Source organism: Caretta caretta, chromosome 18 (genome assembly GCF_965140235.1).
Source record: "Caretta caretta isolate rCarCar2 chromosome 18, rCarCar1.hap1, whole genome shotgun sequence".
Lineage (NCBI taxonomy): Eukaryota > Metazoa > Chordata > Testudines > Cheloniidae > Caretta > Caretta caretta.
The window spans coordinates 11121652-11149024 of NC_134223.1; the positions used below are offsets into that span (position 1 = coordinate 11121652).

At 36.8% G+C, this 27373-nt stretch overlaps 1 protein-coding gene across 8 annotated transcripts in view; it reads right to left on the reverse strand.

Annotated features, from left to right (window-relative positions):
• The window catches only part of VPS13D (vacuolar protein sorting 13 homolog D), a 195532-nt gene that overhangs the window by 163544 nt on the left and 4615 nt on the right, over nucleotides 1-27373 (reverse strand). For all 8 annotated transcript variants that reach the window (XM_048825360.2, XM_048825358.2, XM_048825355.2 and 5 more), the window contains exons 3-21: nucleotides 24362-24439; nucleotides 23845-24035; nucleotides 21373-21453; nucleotides 19466-19582; nucleotides 19042-19146; nucleotides 17786-17956; nucleotides 17527-17627; nucleotides 16729-16897; nucleotides 14291-14383; nucleotides 13291-13501; nucleotides 12326-12505; nucleotides 11429-11559; nucleotides 10489-10561; nucleotides 9447-9617; nucleotides 8337-8467; nucleotides 7748-7880; nucleotides 4028-6253; nucleotides 3376-3527; nucleotides 651-1685 (exon numbers count right to left, since the gene is read on the reverse strand). In XM_048825360.2, the coding sequence (XP_048681317.2) occupies nucleotides 651-1685; nucleotides 3376-3527; nucleotides 4028-6253; nucleotides 7748-7880; nucleotides 8337-8467; nucleotides 9447-9617; nucleotides 10489-10561; nucleotides 11429-11559; nucleotides 12326-12505; nucleotides 13291-13501; nucleotides 14291-14383; nucleotides 16729-16897; nucleotides 17527-17627; nucleotides 17786-17956; nucleotides 19042-19146; nucleotides 19466-19582; nucleotides 21373-21453; nucleotides 23845-24035; nucleotides 24362-24439 (5549 nt within the window). The remainder of the gene's footprint in view (nucleotides 1-650; nucleotides 1686-3375; nucleotides 3528-4027; nucleotides 6254-7747; nucleotides 7881-8336; nucleotides 8468-9446; nucleotides 9618-10488; nucleotides 10562-11428; nucleotides 11560-12325; nucleotides 12506-13290; nucleotides 13502-14290; nucleotides 14384-16728; nucleotides 16898-17526; nucleotides 17628-17785; nucleotides 17957-19041; nucleotides 19147-19465; nucleotides 19583-21372; nucleotides 21454-23844; nucleotides 24036-24361; nucleotides 24440-27373) is intronic.

Consider the following 27373-nt stretch of genomic DNA (forward strand, 5'->3'; position numbering starts at 1 on the left):
ATGAGGCTTGTTTATCCATGACATGGGAGGATGACCCTATTTAGGAGTCCATCAGATTCTGCCGAGCATAAGCAGCTGTCTGAGATGGCTGGGGGTGATGAGTTATTGGGGATCCAGTCAGCCAGATAAGGTTGGCAGGGAGTAGGAAGCTGTCTTGGTGTGTCCCATAAGGCTTGCAAAGGTGAGAACGGGTTTGAGGCGCTGACTACTCTCCTACTACAGAGTAAAAAGAAAAGGAGTACTTGTGGCACCTTAGAGACTAACAAATTTATTTGAGCATAAGCTTTCGTGAGCTGACAGTCTCTCTTACTCTGATTAAGAACAGGCAAACTCCAGTATTCCAAAACACTGGCTATCCAAAACTCTTTTCTCTAAAAGTCAGATCTGTTCCCTTATCCCAATTCTCAAAAAATTGAAATTCATTATTATTAACCCCTATTTTGCAAAGATTTTGTATTTTCTTCCAAAGACTTTTGTATAATTGGGAGTTACCATATAGGTTTTATATATATTGTGTGTAGGATACATATGAATGACCACCACTGTAAATATAAAATGTTAACTTGAATTAAAACACAACTAAAATTTGCATAAAGCAATGTGTTATGGAAACACACGTTGTCAATGTCCAGTATCTCTATCTCTAGTACCTTAAGGTTCAGCTTGGTGTTTACAGGATCCTGAACTTCAGAAGTTGATAAGATACTTGCTTCCGACTTCACCATCTGCTGAATATCCTCAGGCGGCAGCTTCATAGCATGGTTATCAGCAGTGGATCCAATCCCAAAAAAATCCAATATCACCACCCAGGTTTGCAAAGTTATTAAAACGTCTAGACAGTTGAAATCAACATCCACACTACGGTTAATTTTGTTATAGCGAGAAGAAAATTCAGAATGTTTCTTGTCCACTAGGAATATATTGATATGAACCAATGAATCATCAAAGTTATTTTTTCCAGAAGGCACCTTGGACTTGTTTAATGTTGGAGAAGGTGGGGGGGTCAAAGGATATTCAGAGTCAGCATCTTCTTTTTGTGTTTTACGGGAGGCACAAGTTGGTCTTTGGTAAAACTGAAAGACATTTGGTGCTTCTTCCATGTGGGAAGGGAGGGAACGTGGCATGTCTGGATATTCTACATTGGATACCAAAGGGCAAGATTGGGAAAGATATTCCTTGTGCACTAAACCGGATGGTTTGGGTGCTCCACGGGACACCATGAGGTTCTTGTGCATAGAGTCTGGACTTTTTTCCAACAGGTCTTCCATCAGCAGAGAACGCAAGGTAATCTGAATGGATAAAGTATGTGGATGATCCTTAGAGAATTCAACATCAAAATCCTGAAACTTTACGCTGACCAGACCTTGTGCTCCAAGTGTAAGATCTCCACATAACTGAACTTGGAGTTCTGAAATATGAAAGTTTGCTTGAATCTGGGTAAAAGATTTTGTTTCCCTAATAGGCATTGACTTGTTTGGAACAGCAGAAAAGCTTGAATGGCTGAACAATCCATTCTCCTTCCGTTCATTCGAGAACTCTAAGCCTACACTGCGAAGCGATACTGAAGGAGAACTAGGACAAGTTGAAGATGTAGAACTGGATGCAAATTTATTCAAATCTTCATTGTAAATTAAATTGTCAAGGGTTTGCAAAACTTGCTCATATACGTGTTTTGCTAAGACCACCTGCATTTAAAAATAAACAGTCATAAGTCAAGTATCTATTAATATTTTCCAAGCTCAGCAAGTGTGTAAAAAACACCTCAATATTTTCTTACTGTTAAAATATCATTGTTTCAAGTACCCTCAGCCCCAACAATTAACTTGCATTAAAGTTCTGAAAACATCATGTAGCAAATCTTGAAAAACATTCTACTCAGAATCAATACTGCTTAGGTGTATCTGCTTCCCTCCATTCACCACCTCCACCATTGTTACTCAATTTTTAAGAACATTCACATGAAAAAGGCATTTAAATTCTTAACATTTCATCTATTCTACAGCTGCTTCTTCACATGAAGTCATAATCTGCCATGTCAAGCCATCATAATTTCCACAACAACTAACCAATGTCACAGACAGAGGATTAGTCTTTTAAAAAACAATCCGGGCTCAATTCATGGTGAATGTTTGAAATACACTACATTCTGTTTCAGACTGAAGCCAGCATAGGCCTGGCTAGAGAGATCCTGCCTACAGCACAGAAGCTGGTACACAAACTTAACTGTTCCACAAATTCAAGATTTCAACATCTCCAGTAGCACAAAGCTTGTGTTGGAAACACCAAACTAAAAATCAGGGGATTCAATCCCAAGGAGAAAAATACAATTTTTTGGATCAATGATAACTTTGTGTTCAGTTACAGAAACAATTTCATCTTCTAAATGCCACTTCATGCCATAGTTTTTGCAGGAATTGGATTTTTTTTAAATTAATGCTGGTGAAAATTACCAGAATGACAGCTCTGAAGCGTTAATTCTTCTGTTTATCCACAGAACAAGTACAGCATGAGCAGAGACAGCATAAGCTTCCCAACACCATCCGAAACAACTTGACCTTGAGGAAACACTTCTAGGATGAGAGGGAAGCCAACTTTCTACTGTTATTTGTAGCAGTGTGCTGGTGCAAAAGCACCTAATTAGCCCCTGCCCAGTCAGCTCCCATCAGGGGAAACAGATTGGGGATAATGGAAAAGGCCTGATGCCGGCCTGAGGATTGGAAACACCTGCTGGCCTCACAAGCCAAGGGCTATAAAGGCCAGGAGGGAGCCAGCAGGCAAGGGAGCAGCCAAGGAGAAGTCACTCAGGGAGGGAACTGGAGGTCTCCTAGCTGAATGCTGACTCTGTCTGTAAAGGAGGTAACTAATCCTGTCAAGCTTGTCTATAGACAGACACTGGTGGTGGGATAACTTTAAGTAAATAAAGACACAGGTGTTGCACAACCCTGAAGCCTCTCTGAGCCTTATTGGGGGAAGCAAGTGGGCCCCAGGAAGAGGGACAGGACGTGAACCCTGTTACATGATTGAATCGATCTTTGTTGAGATTCCTAACAAGCATGCCAATTAGGACAATGGTAGTGGGGGTTCTCAGTGGTGTGGACGGAGGATGATTAGGAATGAAAGACCGTCAACTCATTTCAAGCAGACTATCAAAATGCCTTATGATACTAACTTCTGGACAACATTGCCCTGGGTTAGATTTGAACTGGCAATATAGAGGTAGAATTCTGTATTCCATTTTCCAGTTCCCTAAGCAACCCAGTCCCTGACATTGTTCTTCTATATCATCAAAAAAGGATTTTTAATAAAAAAAATTGCTCTATTCAACTGTGGAGTAAAACATCTATATTAATGCTGGTAAATATTAAATTATTATACCTGAAGAGGGTTGACAAATTTCCCCTCGATTCTCATAATGCTTGATATTCCAAAGTCTTCATTATTCAAAGGGAACGTCAAATCTAAATCTCTGTCTATTGGGATCTTCTCCAATTTAAATTGTATAGTGGTGTTGTTCAGAATGTGGAAAGCTGTTATTAAAAGACATACATACATTTCTTATCCCCAACATCTACAGTATGAAATACTAATCACATCATACTGAAATGTGTCAAATTAAAATAAAGGCAAAAATTACATCACCATGGAATACATAATTACCTGGAGACTGAAACTGGCTCTCTTTTCATATGGGACTGAATAAGCACAGCCCAGAAAAGACAACATAATTCTGCTTTTGCTGATCTAATTCTGACTCTTTCGGTTGCTCTAAAAAAATTTTTTTTTTTAAATTGTAGTTTTGATTACATTTTAGCAAAACTGTGCATGGAGGCAACTATTCAGTTTTCAGATTAGGTATGCAAAATCTGGATACAAATAAATGTGAATTTGTCCACATTGTAATTAAATTCCTCAAGCAGCACGTTTTATGAAAAGCCTCTTTTTAAACAGATATTTATTTAAATATGCTCAGGTTGTAATACTACTTGTTAGTTAAAAGAAATAAACCAGAGTTTTTCATGATACTTACCATGACCTTTATGTAATGATTCAAAAAAATCATGACGAGTAAAGTTGGATTCCTCCTGGATAGTAACACTGGAAGTACCTGAAGGAGGGTGTAACCCCTGAGTCATCTCACTGGCAGACTCTTTCCTGACAATAAACTGGTTGCTATTTAAAGAATACATTTTAATATCTTTAATTTCAACTTGCAGTCTGTCACTTCTAGACTCATCTTCTCCTGGCACAAAATTCTGAATAGATATTTGTCCTAGATGCCCTACAAGCAGTTCAGGGCTACCTGGCTTGCGAGGTATTGATACAATTGGTGACTCAACATTTACATTTAAGATAAGCTTAATAGTATCAGTTTTGAGAGACGATGGTCCAAATCCATCTTCTTCATTATCTTCTAAATTGAAAGGGTCTCTTGATCGTGGTGTTGTATCAAACAGAGAAACCATTTCACTGTATTCAGCAGTTTTAGTTGCCAGGACAGAGGTAACTTTTGTTGCTGCTGTCTTCAGCATGCTGCGGAAATTCTCTTCCAATTCATCCATGGATAAAGTTAGTTCTTTCAGAAATTTAGCCGAGTGGTTGTAATGTAAAGAAGCCATTTTGAGGTTCAGGGAGCATTCTTCTTTCGACTGCTCTACAAAATTGAAGCTCAAAGCATCTGGGAGGCTACTTTCCTCATCGAGCCTGACAAATACAGATTCAAAGTAGCCAATATTATTGATGAGATTTTCATACCTTACTGTATTCCCTATGCTGACAACATACTGGTTCTTAACGTTATCTTGTGTCAGATCCATAAGGTGCAAGCAGCCAAGAGAGCCATTTACATCCAACTTGCTACACATGGAGACGTTAACTTTGGTGCCACCAATGCTCGCTGTTGCAATTTTTCTGCCATATTTTTCTCCATTTGTCATTCCAAGTGTCCTAAGGAGGAGTATATTTAGCCAGTGAATGTCCACTGCTACTTCTATATTTCGTGCATGGGTAGACTGAAAGGTTTCCTGCTCCCTGAAATTTCTTTCCAAGTCAGTCATTAAAGGCTGAGGGCTAGAATCTTCTTTTTTCTTTGGGAAGGATTTCTGGAGAAACCCGATCAGCTCAACAATTGTCTCTGGGTTAAGAATGATATCCAAGTTGTTCACCTGCACTGATATCACTTGGAGTGTGCTGTCCAAATTCATTGATGGGCACTCTGCACTCACAAATTGATATTCCAGTTTAATCAAAGATTCTTGATCTTTTGCACAATTACCAGATGAAACATTTGAGGCTGCTGCACATTTCTCTGTCAAACTGGCCACATCAACTGGACAGGCTTCATTTGGTCCATAAATAGGAGACTGTGCCCTACTATCTCGAAGACTTCCTGTTGGAACATCAAAACTAAGATTCTTGTGAGAAGCCATCAAAAGATCAAAATCAGAGCCGTATGTTTGCATAGTGTCAACCAGTAATAAGCCATGAACAGTTAGTGACACTTCTGCATCATAAGGCCTCTTCACAAAATGGGCATTGGTGCCAAAAACCTTGAGTACAGAGATATATCGCCCATTGCTTTCAACACCTAGCTGCATACAGTTAACTTTAAATTCAGCTAAAAGAAGTTGAGACTCTACAAGTACCTCCCTAGTATGTTGTTCAACCATCATAACACTCTGTGTTAAATTCATTACAGAATCATGCAAACTTCCACGCTGGTCTACTTCTGTGAAAATCTTCTCTTTCCCTATGTGTAAAGCATCTGGGGACTTAGTTTCAGATGTACTCAGCCTTGCAAAACAATTCTTCAAAGCTGATATTTTATCCTCATTGATATGTATTTTCAGGTCTGGTAAATTCCCAGATAGGACAGCTCCTGGGTATTTTGGATCAGAGGTGTATATCAATCTGCGCTCCAACTGCAAATGAACATTGAATTTTTCTACCACATGAGTTGGACCCACATCACTATCCTGAACATGTTTCCAGTTATCTTTCACTCGTCCAACCATGATCTGAAGATCCATAAATGACAACGTGTACCTCTCATACATTTTTTTACTCATTAAGTGTGCCTGTAGTTGCTCTTCACTGATTTCTAAGCAAGTCAATTCAGATGTTTTGATTCCACTACTTGTGGTAGCCTCAGAAGGTGGGGTATTGGGAGGAGTTGCAAGAGGTGTTTTATATTCATCATCACTCAGTTCTTTGACCTCTGATGACAAACCACCTGCACCCTTCTTTTTAGACTCATCTGTAGATTAAAAAGGATGGACTCATCAAAATCATACATTCTTTTCCTTTGAACACTTCTAAAATATTGATCTTGTTGTATGTTTTAATTTTAAACAAAAGGTCAAGAAATTGTCAAGTGCAATACTCATGTAGTACCTGATCTCTTATCGCTAGATTTGATAACAGTAAGAAAACAAAAAGAAAAGTAACCACTATATTTCTGTCACGTAAGTGACAGATGTAACATATTTAAAAAAATCCATTTTAAAAATTACACTTGTGAATTTTTGTTAACTATTAAAATATATTATTATATATTGTAATTACATTACTACAATTACTGAAGGAGATTAGAGAAAAATATTTTTTCCTATGTCGATGTGATGCATTTGACAACACATTGGGCCTGATTCAAGGGCCACTGAAGTCAGCTAATTCAAGACTAAATTGACTTCAATGGGATCAACTCTTCTGTGTCTAATCAACTTTACTGTCCATAGAAGAGAATCCGTAAAAGACTAATCTTGCAATTTCCACCTTTGTTTCTGTGTGGTTTAAATGCAGCATGAGAGGAGAGAAAAATCATGCCACTCAAAAGAATCTAATTCCTCTTTAAACCTTACTAGAGAACCCAAATGGATGTTGTGAAAATAGTTTACTCAGTTTGCTCAGTTCAAACCATAACGTAGCAGTTACTAAAAAAGGCTGTGAAGACCTTGCAGAAAATGGTTTGTCGATATGCTAGAAAGAGGTAGAATGGTATGTCTAAGGATCTTGAGGGTGAAATCCTGGCAAAACTCCCATTGGCATCAGTGGGATCAGGATTTTACACAGGACTGTAGAGTTTATCAGCATCATACTATTTCTTTTAAGGTTAGATATCTTCCTTTTCAAAAACAAGTATTAAATAGAGAAATCCAATGTAATAATAACTATTACTTAGATATACTGCATTTTAAGCAGATTTGGTTTTATCTAAAAGCTTAATTTTTTTTTATTGTGTTTGAGTTTCCTTTTCAGTTTTTATACATTACTACCAGCACTGTGGCTTGGCTTAGTTATAAAAGTAATTGTTTTATTTATTGGATAGTTAAAAAAAAAAATTCCTTTCACTCTTGCCAGCTAGCCCTTGGCAAATGCCAAGAGTACAGCCTCACAGGGTTTCACATTTTGGAGACCATTTTCAAAACATGCTTTCTCTGGAACAGCTGTCTCAGACTCTAAGCCTTTCTGATTCTCTGAGACAAGAATCCCCAGTCTGCTCAAATGTGCCAGACACACAGGTTACAGATGTGAATGGCCATAGGCAGACTTCAGATTTCATACTAGGTCCTGTAAAGGTAAGGCCAGCCCTGGACTAAAGTTTACCCCCACCCATCCTCCCACAATAAATATGGTGTTAATACTAGTAAAACTGTATGTGTGCCCAGGCAAATAGAAGAATGCTGGGGGGGGGGGGGGGGGTCCTACCATATACATGTAAAAACAGATACAGTTTATTTCCAGGCCATACCTTGAGAATTAGTTAGTAATATTCTCCCCAGATCCAACACTACTAACACTGGGTCCACAAATTTGAAGTCATCAGGAAAGATCACCTGAGGGGCAGAAATATCAAGGCACACTGTCCAACGTTTGCTGTTTTCCTGAAAACAAAATAAAAATATTTTCTTCCCATTCACAAAACAAATGCAAGAATCAATCCTATCCAAATTATAAATTCTCCACTGATACTAAGGTACCTGTATAAGCATAACATGCATTTGACAATGTTTTATGAAAAAGTATCAGAGCCCAAATATTTCCTTCTCAGAGAAAAGATCCTTTAATTTTTTCTCTTGTTATAACAGCTACTTATGACATGTACATTACTAATACAATTATCCTTCAATTTTTAGGAAGGGCAAAGTAGTTTCCAAGATCAGTTGAAAGATGATTACTACATACTTGGAGAGAATTTTTCAAAAAAGCTCAACACCCAACAGCTCCTATTGATTTCAATGGGAACTTGAAATTTGGGAAACTTTGTGGATCCCTTCCATGTTTCAGAACTAATATAAAAGGCAAGGAAACAAAACGCATTTCTGAGAAAAAAAACTTACAATGAAATCTCCCACTAGTAAACGATCAATCGTTTGCCTGATTTCAGCTTTTGTCTGCATTTTTAGTTTGTTGTACTGTCTTCTAGCCGCTTCAGCCACTCTCACCTCTAGCTCAGACTGATATCCAAAGCCTGCAGGAAATATACAAATCTGACTATGCATAATTTTGTTCACATATCGCTGAATCAGAAAGAAGTAATGAGAATTTATTTACTGTGATTTATAAAAATGTAAACTATGTTGTTGTTTTTTCCAGGAAACTGCATAACAACAGACGGCCAAAAATTGCATCTAGAGGCTGAAGTGACCATTCCCAATAACAGCCCTAAACACTAACTGTATTACAAATGATTATTCAGCAAAAACAGAGCTTTTAAGCAAACAAAGGATTTCTTAAATCCTTGTGTGATCATTATGGTGGGTCACACCTTCCATTTTAATTTCCTGAACAAAATCCGACTAAATGTACTCAAGGGAATTTAAGGAAGGGCTATGAGGCAGCCAAAATCCTTCCTAATTGTATCCATGTCCCTTGAGGAACATTCTGATCTTGTAAAAAGGAAGGAAAACTATTTCTATACTAGGTCTGTGCCATATCTTGCTGCTATCAAACTCTTAGTATTCAAATACTAAGGATTCAAAAAGAATCATTTATTGTTCCTTATTCTCACCCTTTCTGCCCTCAGAAGCAACATACAGAGCTGAAGTTCTAATGGCAGCTGACATGAAAGTTCAAGCTCAGGTCTTAAGCCCCCAGGTCAAGCAAGGATTAGTTCAGTGAAGCTCTATCCTTATGGAAGAGACACAGCAACTGTAAAAAGGAAGACACTCCCTCTGACAAATCCAAGAGTGGCAACGACAGACTTGAGAGAGGGACAGATTGAGATAATGTGGCATCTACAAGATTAGTCAATTAAAGGTGGAAGTGTAGGGAGATATCCTGAAGGCATGCCCTTTCTGCTTCAGAAATCAAGAGAAGCCCTCACTTTTTCTTGATTTGAATTTACAATGGAAACTTTTATTGCCGCTTTACCGGAGTAAATATGAGAAATCAATCAAATTTGAGAAAATAAATAAGACATGAAAAAAATATCAAACAAAAAGGTTAACCTGAGGTATGAACCCTTCCCTTGTAGAAGAAATCGGCTACTTTCTTAATGGCTTGTGGATTGTAAATAATATTTAGAGGTCTGGTACTGACTTCCAGGCGTCTCTCAAAATTGCTGTGGGCTGGGTTTCTCTCATACAGCATCTCAAATACTGGTGCATCGGGGTCTGCATCTGAATCAAGATAACAAAAGAATATAAAAGCAATTCTGTCTAAAGTAGGAGTACGGAGGGTATAAAAATCAATTTTTTGTTTGCATGGGGGTAGTTAATATCTGATGTTCATTCAGACTATAGTATTTAAATTTTTTAAAATACAATGGATATGCATCAAAAGCAGCTCAATTTAAAAATTAACATTCATAGACTAAGGCCAAAAGAGACCATCATGATCATATTTTCTGACCTCCTGCATACTGCTGGCCCCAGAACCTCACCCACCCACTCCTGTAGTATACCCCTAACATCTGGCTGAGTTAGTGAAGTCCTCAAATCATGATTTAAAGACTTCAAGTTACAGACAATCCACTCTAGTTGAAACCAGCAAGTGACCCTCGCTCTATGCTGCAGAGAAAGGCGAAAACCCCCCAAGGTCTCTGCCAATCTGACCTAGGGGGAAATTCCTTCCCGACCCCAAATATGGCAATTAGTATTTGTCTACAATTAAACGACTAAAATTTTCAGAACTGGGTGCCTAAAGTTAGGTTCCTAACTCGAGCAGCAATCTCATTTTCAAAGATGAGTATCTGCACTTCCTACTGAGTTCAATTTGTCAAAATCAGGCCATTTGTTTACTTGCACAACAACCCAATCTTGCAAATTTGCTTTGCAAAGGTGGATCTCTGAGCCCATGCAAAGCCCCATTGACTTCAGCGTGGGAGATATCCTGCAAGTTTCTCTACGCAAGTCCAGAGCCTAAATATGGATTTCGGAGCCTAACATCAGGCACCTACATTTGAAATTTTTTAGCCTATTTCACTAATATATTTTTCAAATGCATAATCTGATTGCATGCTCAGATCAGGCATAGTAATAAAAATATTACCAGTGCTCCTATTAGTCATTTCTGAAGATGAAGTTTGGAGACCAAAGGAGGAGACGCAGCCAACCTCTTTTTGCTAATTAGGAAAAAAAAAAAAATTGAAGACCATCAAACTGAATATGAAAATAAGCCATTTAGTGTACATACCCAAATTTAAGTTGTGTTTTTCCTTATTTTATTTGTTGCTAATTTTAGAATGCAATGTGATTTATAATAATTATTATGCCATTATGCCATGTATTTTTTCTTCATATAACCAATAATGAAAGAAAGGAAAACAATTTGCATGTGAACATATAAGGAGGAAAAGCTATCTTTCTTAGTCAACAAGCTGATTGTAAGTAGCAAATCACATTTCTACAAATATCAGAACGTTATAGTTAATAGACTTCAAGTCTTCAAGGCTAAAGCAAAATCAAATCTTTCATCCCTCTCTGGTAGAAACACTTAAATTCTTCAGTAACAATACTAGAAAAAAGTTCCTGGATCGTACGTTTGTAGTCTTGAACTAAATGCAATTGAAGGAAGTCCTCCATGGGAACCAAGGCTTTTTGGGGAGGGGAGAAGGGGAGAGTTGGTAAATAAAGCAAAAAACAAACTCTCTAGCTAATTAAGCAGCAGCACTTATTATTCCAAAACTAAATTCAGTCCAACAACTGGCTCTGTATAGTAATATACAGAACAACAGTCCCAAAGATTAAAAACAGGAAGAGCTTTATGGAGGATCCTTGCAGAGAAAAAAAAGCCAAAGTTCATTCAGACATTTTCCAGATTATAGGTTTTCTTCTGTGCTTATGATGCAAATGCTTCATACTAAGATACATAAGAAGATTAACATTAGTATTTTTATACTCATATTTTGAGGGTGTTTTTTTTAATTTAAATATCAATCCTGAAATGGCAACAGTACTATATCAAGATGTAATTGCATTCTTTTACATACAGGATTAGGGAAGACAAGAACAGGAAATATGGTCCCTTCTGTTGCTAAATCTCGCAGAAAAAGGCCACCCAGTTGAACTGTGAGAAGGGAAGAATTTTTGCGGGGAAGGGATTCTGCTAAGATCTTTACACCTGGAAAATAAAGACATAAGTGGCTGTATTGAATTCTAGAGAGAATACATGACAATAAATGTATTTATGGATGACAGATACAAGTGTCATCTTACATATTCATAAGCAAGCTAAGAAACAAGACAAGAGCTAAGACTGGTTAGTTATGCTTCATTGACAGCCTTTTAAACCATCAGTTTCTCATTGCTAAGGTTTCCTCAAATTGAAGAATTAAAGCTCTTGCCCTATAAGGGGATTTTTATTTTATATTTATTTATTTATTTATGCAAGTAATATGGTTAGAAGTATCTGCAAATATTTGCATCAAAATGTTGAAAAAATGCATTTTGGGATAGATGAACAGAATTGTTGCACATGTATTTCTACAAATGTATTATCTGAACTAAGGACTAAATACCAGAAAAAAAACTCAATTTATAGAATTATATTACTGTGAAACTATTCAAATATCTGAAAGTAAAAAGTAAAGAAGTAAAAAGATTTATTACCACTCTATACATAATAAAACAAATGAAAGTTCAACAAATTACTTTCGTATTCACAATCCTCAATTACCTACTTCAATCCTAAAATAATTAAAACTGTCAAGGTATATACTAATGAAACATGGGCTTACCAAGGGAAGCGAGACCTGAACTTGAATGGTTTCAGTACCGTTCCATGACATTAGCTCAGTCATGAGTGGCTATACAGTATTGTTTATAAAGCAGGAAAAGCTCTTGTCCTATTTTAGGTATGACAACTATCAAAATTTGAAATATGTTACCTGAAAATTCCAGCTGCATGAAAGCACTTTCATTTGTACAGGGAGTCCTCTTCTCCTTATGCAACAAGGTAACAGTGCCACCGTGCAACTGGAGATTTAATTTAGCAAACACATGATCTCTCTTTGTAAATGTGTTCATACTGGAGGCATCGGCAGCTGGATCAAAAAATTCATCGGCAACTAATGTAAAAAGGAGAACAAGGTGAGTTTAACAAACAAGCTACAAGACAACTAGTGAGCAAAAACTTGAGACTTAATTTTCTATGAAGGACAAAGATAGCCCAACTATGGGGGTGGGGATGGGAGGAATGAACAAGTAGACAACAGCTTATTACCTGTTCAACCAGAGCTCAGAAGTCTGTACTTCTCCTGCAATAGTTATCACTACAAACAACTTAAACAGTACAGCCAGCTGCAACCTTTATGCTGCTTTAGAAATTAGCAATCAACTAATAGAAAAAACCCACAGAAGTTTTAATTTAGTTTTAGTCAGTGATTAAGAAAAAGATATTTTTTAAATATTTCTCCTTTATACATATTTATTTAGAAATTTAAGTCTACATCTCTCTCCTTTTAATGATACGAATTTTAAAAATCATTTCAGTTCATCTTTAACTAGTATTTAACTGAGGGAACATCTACAGTGAAGGGGGGAGAAAAAAAAAAAAAAAGCCCAATGGTAGCAAGCCTCCGAGCCTGTGTCAACTGACTTTGGCTTGTGAGGCTTGCACTCCAGGGATAAAAATAGAAATACAGATGTTCCCATTCGGGTTGGATCCCAGCCTCTGAAACCCATGCCCCTCACTGGTTTTAGAGTGCAGGATCCAACCCAAGCAATTTACACTAATATTTTTAGCCCCTTAGCACAAGCCCAAGTTAGTTGACTCAGGCTCTGAAACTCATTTTTTCTTTCCAGTATGCACATGCCCTAAGGTGATAATTTTGAGAAAAAAATATTACCATACCCAGTATGTCTTCTGGATTCCACTGTTCTTGTGTTTCTGGTAGCAGTCCCTCAAAAGGTTCACCTTCGTATGTTTGCTGAGCGTACCCATACCAGCCCCCCCACCCAGGAAACCAAGACTGAAGATACTGCAGCATCCCTCTGCTACTGCTGCGTTCAGGGTCTACAGTAGGAGACACTCCAGGGGACTCAGACAAAGGCTCTTTAAGACTCTGTTCCAAATAAAAAAAAATCAAAAACACACATTAAGATAAATAAAAGAAAAGAACCTTTGTCTTAATCCAGAATGTATTATTTCTTACTATGATTCCATCTATTATTTATTTACTGAACATTCCTAAGCATAAATACCATACAATGCTGTTTTCACTTGTCAAATATATTGCTGTGTTGTCTAAACCGACTATCATCAGAATCTTGTTTTATACATTGTAAACTTATTACCACAGTTAGCTTCTGCATATTTTTAGACATATGTATGAGTTAACAGTTCTGGACTTATCCAGATCAGTTTAATTTTTCTTAGTTACTCTATCAACCTAACTGTTGCCAGAATCATTTGTTATGCACCCTAACCATAGCTCGATCAATAAGCATTTACTTTTCATTGAACTCTCACTCAGGATTACAATCAGTAGTCAACATTACTTCTTATGAAATGAGCCTTAAGGGGTCAAATGTTTGTACATTTATAAAAAGGACCAACTCTGCACTATTTATTCCAGGAAAATTCCATTACAGGTTTCAGTCTTAGTTCTCTCTTTTAATATTAAAGAGGAAGACGAGTTGCCAGTATGGAGCTCAAGCACCCTAATAATAGCACTCAGCATATCACAACTGAAGAATCTGAGCATGATTGTGGTTTTAGCACTGGCATCACACCGCTCAGCATGAATATACTGTACATGCTACAATACCTTTTACAATGAGGACGATACAATTTCTTGTAATACTGCACCTTTAGATTCTCAATATTATCCAGTGTGCAGAAAGTCACTCACCTCAGCTACATCATGGAATTTGTCATAAACAATCTCACGTAAAATCTTCATCTCCTCAAACGTCTGCTCTTCTTCAATACGATGCATTTCTTCCTGCAGTAGCAAAAAGGTATGTCTGTGCTGGTTCACAGGCAATTAAAGCTTTCTACTCTTCAAAAAATACACTCAGAGGGAGATTCTTTCAAGCATCTAAGGGATTTAGCAGCACAAATGCACAGATTTTCACTGGGACATGTGCTCCTAAATCCCATAGATGAATTTGAAAATCTCTACAGAAGATACCGGAACACAGACATTTAATCGGAATCAACGGCAATTTGTTCATTTGATACACAATTAAACCGAGTTCAAACATGCATCTATGCTGCAGGCACATAAGAGCCAAAACTGGAATTCAATTAACGAAAATGGACAAGGAAAGCTATGAAACTACTTTCTGTCAAGGGAATTCATTCCTCGAGGCATCAGAGACAGTGTACTTGGTAGTCCTGTTCCAACTCTTGCATGATAAGCGAGGACTTGGATTGCCTACAACACCAAGCGCGTGTGTGTGTGAGAGAGAGAGAGAGAGAGTGATGGTGGGAGGTGTTGCACAAAGGGACTTGCAACCCTAGAAGAGCTGTTTCTTGGATGCTCGAGGGATCTTACTAATAGCAAAATATATATATATAAAACCAAAGATGGTTTTCAGTGCCAGAAAAAGGCTTGCCTATTAAGTATTGTTTCCAAACTTTGTGACAGGGTCTAGAGATGCTCAAATCCAATTTCAAAGAAAACAATTTGATATCATACAAAGTAAAAATTTACAAAATTAGTGAAATAGACATTTTAAAAAACTACATTAAAAAGTTATTTAGGTTACAAAGTCAAGCCCTCTCTGTGCACTGAATGAGGTAGTGGTCTATGGAAAAAGTGTTATAATGGAATTCAAGATAGTATCAAACTGCATAGGCATAAAGAACCAAAATGAAGGCTGCATCAGGTGGCAACCATATAGCTGACTTTTAAGTGCTTTATTTTGCAATCTAAATGACATTCCTTTAACAATTTTTTGTATGAAATTTTCTAGGTGAGTAGTTTTCTTAAGAAATTAAAAAAAAACATTCTGCTTTGTACAGCTAACAACCCACCTATCATGCATCATCAGCAAGGTTTCAGCCCTGAACCTGCAGCAAAGCTTGAGCTAAGGACTAACTACATTAGCCAGCTAAAGGAGGATATAATCCCGGGGATGACGGGAAGGGAGAAGGAGGGAATGGAGTGGAGATGAACTACTGGGGCTACAGGCTGGGTCTGATCAGGTGGATGGGGAGAGCACAACCCATGTCTGTCCCCATCTCCCAGAAGCTAGGGGAATGCGTGCCTCATGGGGGAAGATGGGCCACTGGGGCCCTGTGCCAGGTGGTGGTCAAAGGGGAGCCAAGGTCAGCTCTCTCCCTCTGCTCCTGTCACCGCAACAGCTCTGGAAGCTCCAGAGTGTTCCCAATATAATATGTGCTGCTGCTGTTTTGGCAGCACCATGGGCCTGGCTCTTTAAAATGTTTGTGTTCAGTTACTTTGACATGCTGCAAATTAAATGGCAATTTTCCAAAAGTTTACAGCTTAGCCAAACCTGAATGAAATTTCATGGAACAAGCAAAAGGCATGTCTCTAGCCCCAGGGTTTCTTCCCTGATGAATTTCAGAGGCCTGTCACAAACCACATATGTGTTAGACAGTAAAAAAATGTTCACAGGAATCTTATACAAAGGAAAGTGTTAGGAAGCCTAAATATAGGGATCACTACCAGTTCCCTCAGTAACAGGGTTTGTAAAAATTTCCAAAGCCCATTTCTACAATCCTTGTTCATATGAATAATCCCTCTTTACTAATGCAAGTAGGGAATACATGAGAACAAAGGTCTAAAGGATTGAACCCCTTGTCATGAGCACCATAACTTTCTCTCAAAAATTCTAAATAGCTAAACACCACTGCAAATTGCAGGAAAACTGAATAGCAATTCTGTCTTCCATTGGAAAACCGAATCTTGAAAGAATTACCTTAAACATAAACATTTACTTTTCCTATGCTTCCCACCTCCCAGTATGGAAGGCTTGGGACACTATCTAGTTTTGCATTTTGAAAGACTTCAGGTAGAAGTTTCTTTCTTCATCTATGAAGAGATCAGCATGAATAATTAGTGAAAAAGCACCATTGATAATTGCGAGAAACAAGTAACGGCTCCAGGAAAGATCATCTGTTACACTACAAAGAGATTCTGTAAGTCCTAAAAACAATTTGCTGCCACACAACATATTGTTTAGCAAATTTAAAATAACCCTACAGTTAAATTTTAGGTAAATTTTAAAACAAGAACATAAGCAAGACGCATTTAGTTTCACTTTAAAAAGATGCTCGGGTCACATATCTATACTGTACAGTACTTGCAAATTTCAATACCTGTTCCACCACAGACAATGGGATGCCTTTTAACTGATTGTAATACATATCTGTGTAAGACACTGCATCTTGGGCCCGGTGTAATGCGAAGTCCCAGGTAGAATGTTGCCTCTGCTCTCTGATTTCTGAAAGATTAGCGTTCAAAGCAAAGATCCACCATTCTCGGCAGCTAAAACACATCAAATGAATACATTTCCAGTTAGTTTGATTCTCAATCCAGAGGAAAGGCTGAGTGAGAAAAATAGAGGGTCGCTAGCCAGGAAATAAATGGGCACCACAGCCTCAATGGCACGTCAACCCAGCATGTCCTACTACTGCAGTAAGAAACGCTACCTTCATTTCATCAGCTCCTATGACCTTTATTCTTAATACAGATCTGTGAACTGAGCATGTGGGATTCCCCACCTCTTCAACCAAAAAAAGCCAACTCATTCCAAAGGGGAGGGGGACAAAACTCCTATGCTATTTTCATTGTTTCATCATTTCATTCTTATAACTTGTGACAGAAGCACTTAAGAGCTTTGGATCAGAGCAACTTTTATTTTAGGTATAAATCCAAATTAAATTAAATAAATATACAGCAATAATTCAACTGGTAGAGCACAGAATATTAGAACTATAATTTCAATTTATTGCTAAATTCTGTGCACCACATAATCACTAGCTACCACCTTTGTGATTTTTGCCCTAACTTTCGACTAAACAGTGTTGTTCAGGTAAGTGTAAAACAAACATAAGACTGCATAAAAGGGTATTTTACATCATTACATAAAAATATCAGTAGTATAAAAAACTTACTTGTCAGCTATCGTAACCTTTGGTTTCCATTTCCTGAACTTTAGCTGTCGCTCTTTTCGATCCAGTTCCTTTAAGAACCCCACGATTTGTTGATACTGCATCTTTTAATAAAGCAGCATATAAATAAATTAGGCAGTGTTAACGTATTCTGTTAAATTACTGCACAATGATTAAATCTCAATTTTATGTTCGTAGGTCAACTGAAAATAAACATCTAAAGCATGATCTGGAGAAGCGATTCACTGAGAAACCATTTTACCTGTGAAAGTTTTAATGGTATTGTCTCAAGCTGGATATCACACTCAAGCCGTGGTGTATGTCGTGATCTTAAAGGCTCCTTAGAACAGTTTCTCTTGAGGAGAGCTGAAGTACATACAGGCTCCATGATGTAATTATGATCACGGCTCTCCATACTTTTGTCCATTGCTTCCTGTGAGTTACAAGCAAATTCAATCTGTCACTGCATATAACACACATACACAATTTATCTAAATGACAATCTGCTAATAAGGATTCTACTAGGTGTATTACACTGCTGGAATTCCATCTCCTTTAACCAGATTTTCTCCTCATGAAATAATTGTTATCAAGAAGGTAATCTTGTTTAAATAATATTTGGGGAAATTATTTATACAGTGCCACAGCTGTGCAAGGTATTTCACATTTCTATAGTGTCTTCAGAGGTTCTCAAAGCACTTTATAAAAATGAATGAATTTGGTCTAATAACATTCCTATGGAGGTAAGAAAATATCCCCATTGCATAGATAAATACACTGGGGCATAAAAAGATGAAATTATTTACCAAAGATCATACAGAAGTTGGGGGAAATGCTGGTCCAATTTTTAGCCACAAAACCATATTTTGCATAGGAACTGAAAAGAAAAACCCAGCCTCTGTCCTTTGGCACCCACAATCTAAAGCAGTAAGATCCGCTCAGGTACACTCTTGAATCCTGAATGGACTCCCATTGAATTCAGTGCAACTCGACACAGATATAAGATCCAATAGCTATACTGAGTCCTAAATTAGACCAAGACGACATCATTACAAATGAAGAGGTGGAACAAAGAGACCAGTAAATACAGAGAGTGGAACACTGCTTTTAGGAGAAGATAATCAGTTGAGAGCACATCATCTGAGTGGATTAATTTTGCTTGTTTCTTGTTTATGACTTAGGTTATTTTTGTTTAATATTTATAGGTTGAATTACTATTTTACAGTCTATATTAGTAGTACCATTGGCAGGTCTCATGGAAGCAGCATGTTTTAAGGAGGGCTTTTAAAGAGGATAATTTAAATAGGCGATGTTCATACTTCAGTTTTTACTTGGTCCCGTACTAATCTTTCCATGACATCATGAATCCGCATAGCTTCAGTTGCTCTAAATATTCCTAGACCTAAATGCACTATAAAATTTTACATTATATTACAAACCAGTGGAAGAACGTGAAAGTCTTGATTTCCCCCTTCACATGCAAGTAAACATTATTCCTTCCAAATGTTCATCTCATACCTGTAGCTCACCAAGAGGCAGGTCTCCCAATAAAGTGCAACAAGTATCCCAATAAATACTGAAGTCAGCAACATCCAACTGCTTTTTCCGCATCAACTTCTCTACCTAAAGTGAAAAATTTTAACTCAGTCACAATGCATCAAACAAAATGTGACAAATTATTTTAAATCTGACTGTATTGTGATCACCATTAAATATTCAGTGTGTAACATGCAGCTGTTTTTGACTTTATCATGGTATCTACAATAATTCTTAAGGATGAGATTGTTATATTATAAAACAATATTTGCAGTAATTATTTAATAGCAACCGTTGTATTGCATTTTAAAAACAGGAAACAATTATATCATTCTCATACAAAAGTGACATCACATCTTAGCGCGTATCATTTCTTCATGCAGTGTTAACTTTGACCTATACTCACAGGCTCATTTACAGCATTTTGCATTGATACATTTTTGATGCACACTCCAAAGGCAAATGGCTGTGAAGGATTTGTGATGCCATCCTCAAACCGCAAATGGACATCTTGAATTTTTAACTGAGGAGAGAGAAAAACATGACAGGGAGCAAAAAGATTGTGTTATGCTTGAAACAGATTTAGCGTACTGCAATGTTGATAAATTATATTCAAGCTGTTTCAATACTTACATCTCCAAGAAACAAACAAAATTTATTTAAATGGTTATTCTGTGATGGGACCCTTCTGCCATTTCCTGACTGCACTCCCACAGGCTCCATTCCATATTTCTTACTCTGGTCTACCCATCTCCCCAGATGTTAAAAACCCCAGCTACGTCATTTGCCATTTTCATAAAACAGTCTGTTTTTCTCTGCTGTTTTACTACTACCCTTGCTTGCAGGCCACAGTTGCTGTAGTCATACAGAAATTCGTGTTGCTCAAAACACAAGAGAATAATCAACGCAGACTAGAATAAAAACTAGTGCTGCATTAGCAGAACATGAAGTGGTGACCTGAATTAATTTTAAATGTGGCAAAAATCTCATAATGGTCATGGAACCAACTGAATTTTGCTGTTTCATGTTTTACTGTACAATGTCATACTCGGCCCAAGATCTCACGTCGAGAATATCTGATTTGCGTCATCACTACATGCTGTATCATCTCTGGAAGGCCCCAGTTATTTCTAGTTATTGTTAATGACAGCCTTTTACAACTGACTGTTACCTCAGTTTTCTGTTATGAGATAAGCATCAGTACATGGAAGCGATCCCTCAATACAGAGTTAGCACGGACTATATCCTCTACATATAGGTGAAGTAAAAGAACAAATTCATAACATGGCAGCTAGCATAAACAGATTTATAAGATATTACAGGGGGGGTTGCTTATTTTTTTGGTTTCTTTAGACACAAGTTTTTTAATAATGCAGATATCCTTATAAATTTTAATTAGCACACGTAGCTAAGAATAAATAAATGTGAAAATATCATGAGTTTTATTACGGCTTTAAAAGAGGAAAGTAAAAGAGCCCAGGCTCTAGAATTTTGAGTGAGCTTGCAACTAAGGAGAAAAGGTTTCTGCTGAGTGTCTATCCAATATTGCTAGATGAAGACTGCATATACATTTTATTTGTATATGTTAAACAGTCTTTCAGGCAGCATCAAGCTTCATGCACCAGAAATAAGCAGAAGTAAGCAAAGGTCAAAGTTCCAGAATCTCAGAACAGTATTTACATTTTCTTCTTTATATATTTTAATGCTACTCTCACATCTTAGGACCCACACAGCAAGCAACACTGGAAGATAATGAATTTTGCCATTTAAAAAGGAAACTTCACAACATCAAGAAGGAAGTCAAACTTAACAGCGACATCTACTTCCCAAGCAGATGTGAAGAACAAAACACAGAAGTTGGTCCAGTACAAGATATTACCTCACCAAACTTGTCACACTCAAAACATTATACATAAACCTGTGTGTAATACATTGTAACTTTTAAAATTGGAAGTATTAATAAATTGGGAGACACTCCAATATTATGGTGAGAACCACCATAAAGCTAGACAGCTTTTATATTGATCTATTATCTATCGACCCCTACAAAGCAAGGAAGAATGACACTTCTCCAAGGACTGGGAGAGTGAAAGATTCCTTCCTCCCCATAAACCCCTCACTTTGCCAATTCTGGCTTGGTTCAGAGTTCAGAGGAAAAAAGATTCTAGCTCCGAAAGGGGTCTCTCTCTACTAAGTATTCACCTCCATTTTACACATGTTGAGTCTCCTGAAAATAAACAAGAAGCACATCATATACAAACCAAGTATTCTTTAGTAAGTAGAATGAAAGATTGTGGGTCCCATTAGACTTACTTCAATGTTCTCTACAATTCTTGTGACTGCAGATGCAGTAACTGAATACCAGTAAGATTCTCCTTTCTGCTGTCGTTCTTTCTGAAAGAGAGAGAGACAGAACAGCTATTTTATTAAAAAGAAAATGTATTTTCTTTAAATATAAGGTCTGGAAAATAAATTTTAATGTTTACAAAGCCAGAGGAAAAAAATCTAAATAATGTAGGAAATTGCTAGTCTGACGCTATATTAGAAAGGGATTATCATGTTAAAACTCCTATTTAACGAACAATGACTTACTTGTGTTATCAAAAGTTTAGATTATAACAAAGAAAGAATTTTTAAATGCCACTTCACTTTTGTATCATTGATGCTATTTATTTGCAATGGCTATGTTAAATGAAGCACACAAAGTAAGCTAATTAGCTTCACGTTCTGGTTCTGTTCCATTAGCAGTATGTTTGCATTGCAAACACTGGTAGGGAATGTTTACTTCTAAACAAAAGACTATTTTAATTGAAATAGTCCATTTTCAGGACATTTTCAAACTATTACTATTAGCTTTGGTAATATTTTTTAAAAAACACAATTTGGGGCATGAACTACACAACAATCTTTTGGAAGATGGAAGAGCATTAGAAGTATTTTAAGTCAAAAATCTATTCAATATGAGGTAATTTGTTAATGTTATAGAACGTGTGTATTAAGACAAAATTATAATATAATTTACACATCACACAAGGATGAAGATAGTTAACAGATGCGTTTCTTTACCAGTACAATTACAAGTTGTCTACTAGTTATGAGTATAAGGTTAGGAACTGTCTTACTGTACTTAATATCATACTATCAGTAGTAATATTGAGCTAAAACACGGTTAGCAAGAAATATATTAGAAAATATTTATAGTTAGCTACTGTTTATATAATTTGCTATTATTTTGGGGTTAAAGTGGGGGGGGGGTGTTTAACCCCTATTTTGATATTCTGAAATATCCCCCTACACAGACCACTTGCCAACTATTAGGAAGATAGGATTTTAGCAGAAATGTAAAGCAAATAATCCCCAGCAAGTTCTTTCCTTATTTTGTTTTATTAAAAACTCTCTTTAAGAACGTATTGTCTTCCTTTAGTCTCTTGAGTTTTCTACTACTGTTCATGTGTATCTTACTCCAAACTGGATTGTAGTTTAGATTTTTTTTTTTTAAATATTTATATTCAGCAGCCCATAGTACGTTCCAAAGCACTTGCAATGACAGCATCAATCACCGACATAGTACGTGTTCTTAGAAACAATAGCATCTGTGGTTATGGTTCAGATCAACATAAGCATGGGTTAATAGAACTCTATCAGTAATTCACAATAATTAACGTGTTATAGTCAAAGGCCCCTGAGTTCCTAACATTATGTATGAAAATAAACACACATTAAAGGTGAAATTTTCAAAAGTGCTATAGAAAATACTCCCCACACTCAAAATTACAACATGGGCCAGCAATAATCAGAGTGTGATTTCATAACACCCACATCATCTTCCTACCAAATAAAACTAGAAACAAATGTTTGAGCTACACATTTACTCTTTCCTACATCTAGAAAGAGAGCATTCCAGAATTTCAGGCTCTCAGTGGAGCAGAGCCTGCTTCCCATCCCTTTGAGAACTGAGAATGTGCCAATCGCAACTGCCAGGAACGGGAAACTGGACAGCAGTCAGTTCCTCCAGTAGACTGGTCCTATATTTAAGATTTTGCAAATTAGTAGTCATATCTCAAAGCACACTTGTGGAACAACAGGCAATCAGTACAGTTCCTAAAGCATGAAAGTAATCAATACTTGTAGATAAGTGCTCTTGAAGTTGTGTAGCTATATAATGCAGGCTGCAACTACCAAAAGTGGCTGTCCATGGAAATTCCAAACAAAAAGCATATTTGTAACTTAGCCAAACTATGGATCATTTTGGAACAGTCTGGATCCAAAAGAAAAGGAAACTTGTGAATATCTTGGAGGGAAAAAAAAACAAAAAACATACGCTACCACGTACAGCTCAAAGTAAAAAAAAAAAAAAAAAATTTTTTTAAATGTACACCTAAGTTGTTACCCTTACCAAACTTCCCAGGGTAAACCACATTAAATGATCAAGGCAGATTCTCCAGACATCCCCGGCCCACCACCAATACTTCATATAGTCTGGATTGAGCTTTAACCAGTATCTTTAATCAACTGGGAAACACTGGCCAGGTAGCGGTACAGTGCTACAGTGAAATTATTGTGATCTGAAGTGATGATAAAATAGATGTGGGTTTCCTCAGCCTCCTGAGGAAGCCAAAGACCATGCAGCCTTATCACTTGCAGATCAAATCATAACTCGGTTTCCTGGATATTGACTCAAAAAGAGACTTACATTTGGTAGAAGGTTTAAAGGTGATCAATCTTCCGTAACAGAAAAACAAAATCAACTCCTTTATTTTAAAAGATAAGTCCTATGTTACTCACTTTCCATTTTTCTTCCAGTGCTAAAAGAAGAGCTTTCTTGTGTTCTCTTTCCAGCAACTTCTCCCTTTCTTCATCAAAATCTTCTTGCTTTTCTGGTGCACCAATTAAGTGGAGCTTTGAGATAGATATCACCCAGGGATCCGCATGTGGGCGATAAAAGGGTATCTGGAGCGTTATTTTGCCAATGAAACCTAGACTCACCAAGAAAAAACATTGTTAGAATCCTACACAGGTACGCTGTTATACTCTATGTAAAGTGAAAAAGGAAAAAGACATAATTATTGCAACATAAAAACAGAATTTGTTCGCCATAAATTCAGATTACGTAATTTGTCCAAGAATTTGACACTTAGCTGCAAACTCTTATTTTAAGGTCAGTTCCAGCTATGACTTATTACTAAAAGAGATCTTAAAAGACTAACCAGCGTATGAAATGCTTCATACTTGTAGCAGGAAATAACAAAATGAATAATTCCTGTAGAGAACACCTGTCACACACACAGGCACAAATACATACCTGCTTTTACTTCAAATGGCAACTCCAGTTCCTTCAAGGCATCTTTCTTTAATGGTAGGTTTTCCAGTTCAACAGCACCTGCAGGAGGAAGAGAAATAGCAATCTGTTGAGCAAAACTACGTTACAGGCTGCTTGGCTGAGGATTATGAACTTAATCCCAATAAGTTTTTTCTTTAAAACTAATAAAAATAAATGAGGTGGGATAAAAATTCTATTTCATGAGCAAAGCAAATCTATCATTTTAAAGAATGGGGAAATTAGATGTGATATTTAATCTTTTGTAATGATTTTTAAATGCAATCTGCAGGAGTTATTTGATATGGTCACAGGGTATATTTCAAGGTACTTAATCTGAACTTCTCCATCAACAGCAAAGCATCTGGAAGGCAATTTAAAAAAAAAAAAAAAAAAAAAAAAACACACACCAAATAGAGGTTTTCTGGAAATTACAAAAATACACACACAAGATGATTTTAAACAAGGACACATGTTTTCAAAACAAGACAGAAACTTTGACATTAGTATGTAGAAAAGAAAAAATAGGATTGTTGTCCTAAAATGTTCCCTGCTAAAATTACAAGTGGGACAACAAGCAGATGAATGAAAATTGATTTTTTAGTTTTTGTAAACATACCCACAGTATACCACAGTAGCATGGTATAAATAAAATAGTTCCAATAGCAAAGGAAAACATATAAATGCCCAACACGCAACAACAGTTTAAACTGTAGCACCCTTGGCCTCTACAGTTCCATAGCAGACAATCATATTTTTATGAAAAGTCTTATACAGTAGATATATTTAACTCGTATTTCATTTTTACACTTTCATATCTACAATTCCTTATTGCTTCAGTAGGCCCATATGAGAACTGTGGCCTCTTTCCTCCTCCTTAGCATTGAATTACTATTTCAAGAAAGGCTGCCCCTTTCAAATATGTAAATTTATCTGTCACACAGGGAAGAAAAACAGACTCTTGAAATGTTGTTTCAGACTCAGGAAAGGGGAGGATTTTAGCAATAACAACAATGAAATGCATTAAAAATAAACAGGATGAAGGAGAGGAAGCAAAGGAGAGGAGAAGGAACAAATGATGGCTTGAAAGTCATGAAGAAGCGGGAGGATAAAATGGCATATGGAAAATTCATTGTGAGAAACTTGTTTAGAACCTGGGTCCTTACATTCATTATTCAGATTAAACTCCTTCTAGCTTCAGTAGCGTTTCATCTGAGTGAGGAATACAAGACTGGGCCCTTACAAGAAAACGTGGCCACATACTGAAAACCTGAGGCCAAATCCCATAATCTGTTAAATGCACACAACGTTCATTGACTTCAGTAGGTACTGCAGAATATAAATCTTGGTTTTTGTTAGGAGAAGAATTACAGGAGATGTCTCACCAACACCGACACATTTGAAAATGGAAATTCCCCATGGGTTTCAATGGAAGACCCTAAGAATCTATTCCATGAAATCCTAAAGTTTCTAGTCTCTGATGGTCAAGAAATATACTTCATATAGCGAAGGAACTTTATGTGACTACATTTTTATTGCTTTGGTATATTATTAATATTTATTATTTTTATTGTCATAGCACCCAAAAACTCCAATCAGGATCAAGGCTACCCTGTGCTAAGCACTGTACAAATACGCAAGAGGACTCTGTAAAACTCTTCAGGGAACGGGCAATCTAATGCATACTTCTATTTGTTTCTCACCCACCAGTCCTATCCCTGTACCTCATAATAAGAATAAAGCTCAAGGCTGGGCCAACCAAGAGTCAAAAGGAACTTAACACTATACACTGATAGTCAGCCAAAATTCCATCCTAGAACTATTTCTTTAAGTAACCAACAGTCAAAACTGGCTCCTTGCAGTGTAAAAAAATTTCTTCTCAAAACAAGTGAAGGTGAGGGACTACATTATGTAACTCAGTCAAGACTTTTCTTTTTTAAATCATGACTTATTACCCCACCTTTCATGAGTGAATCAGTGAGTATCCAAATAAGTTCTCACCATTACCTGTTATGTATCTTCTAAAGTGCAAGAAGAAATTTCACAAAACATGCACACACAAACTATCCCTGCAACTACATATTGAAAACTAAAGCAACTATTAAGCTGCCTATATTCCATCCAAGCTTCTCTCCAAATCTCTCCCCTCGTTAACCCTGAATACGCTATCAAAAGCATCTCTATCTGCTTGATACAACTTACCAGTTAACATTTGCTAAGTACTATTTCTCACCTTCAAAATTCTCCTGAAATCCCTGTTCCATAAAGCACCCCAGATAGAGAGATCACATGCCACTGTTTGCTTTACTGATTTTCAAAAATTAAACCAATAACCCATAGCATCAGCTGGGCTCATGTGTACTCTTTGATATATGTTCTGTAAAAATACTTTAAATATTTTACTAAATATCTTGAGAATACAATGATTTCCTGAAATACTCGCTATTGCCATTTGATATTTAAAGGAACGCCAGTTTAAAAAAAAAATCAGATCTACTACTGTTGCAAGCAACCCCTATGCTTACTGTAACAAATAGATTAAACAAAATATTATTTCCTTCTATTTTGTCAACTTCTTTATTGAAACACATGCACAGTGGTCAAGAGCATTGTCACTTTCACTGTTCATGGATGGCGCATAAGGCTCTGAAAGAGGTTCCTTATTAATAACAGCAGCAGCAAAACTGAAAATGAAACAAAAGAGGCAGCAAACAAGTGTGTGTGCACATATTAAAGGGTGTGCTTGAGCACATTTGGAGCTGTTGTTCTGGGGTGTTCCCAGAGGACCCTTCAAAACATCAAGAGTAGAGAAGAACAGAAAACCCATATAGATTTTATTACAGATTTCAAAAACAAACCCTCAGTACACACTAATAGGGTGCATTATCAGGCAATCATTTTTTTCATTAGTCTATTTAAAAAAAAATTAAGCTGGCATTAACCCTTTAAGGAACATCTCTCCTTGGAAAGCAAGAAGATTTACTCACTATTTTTGTT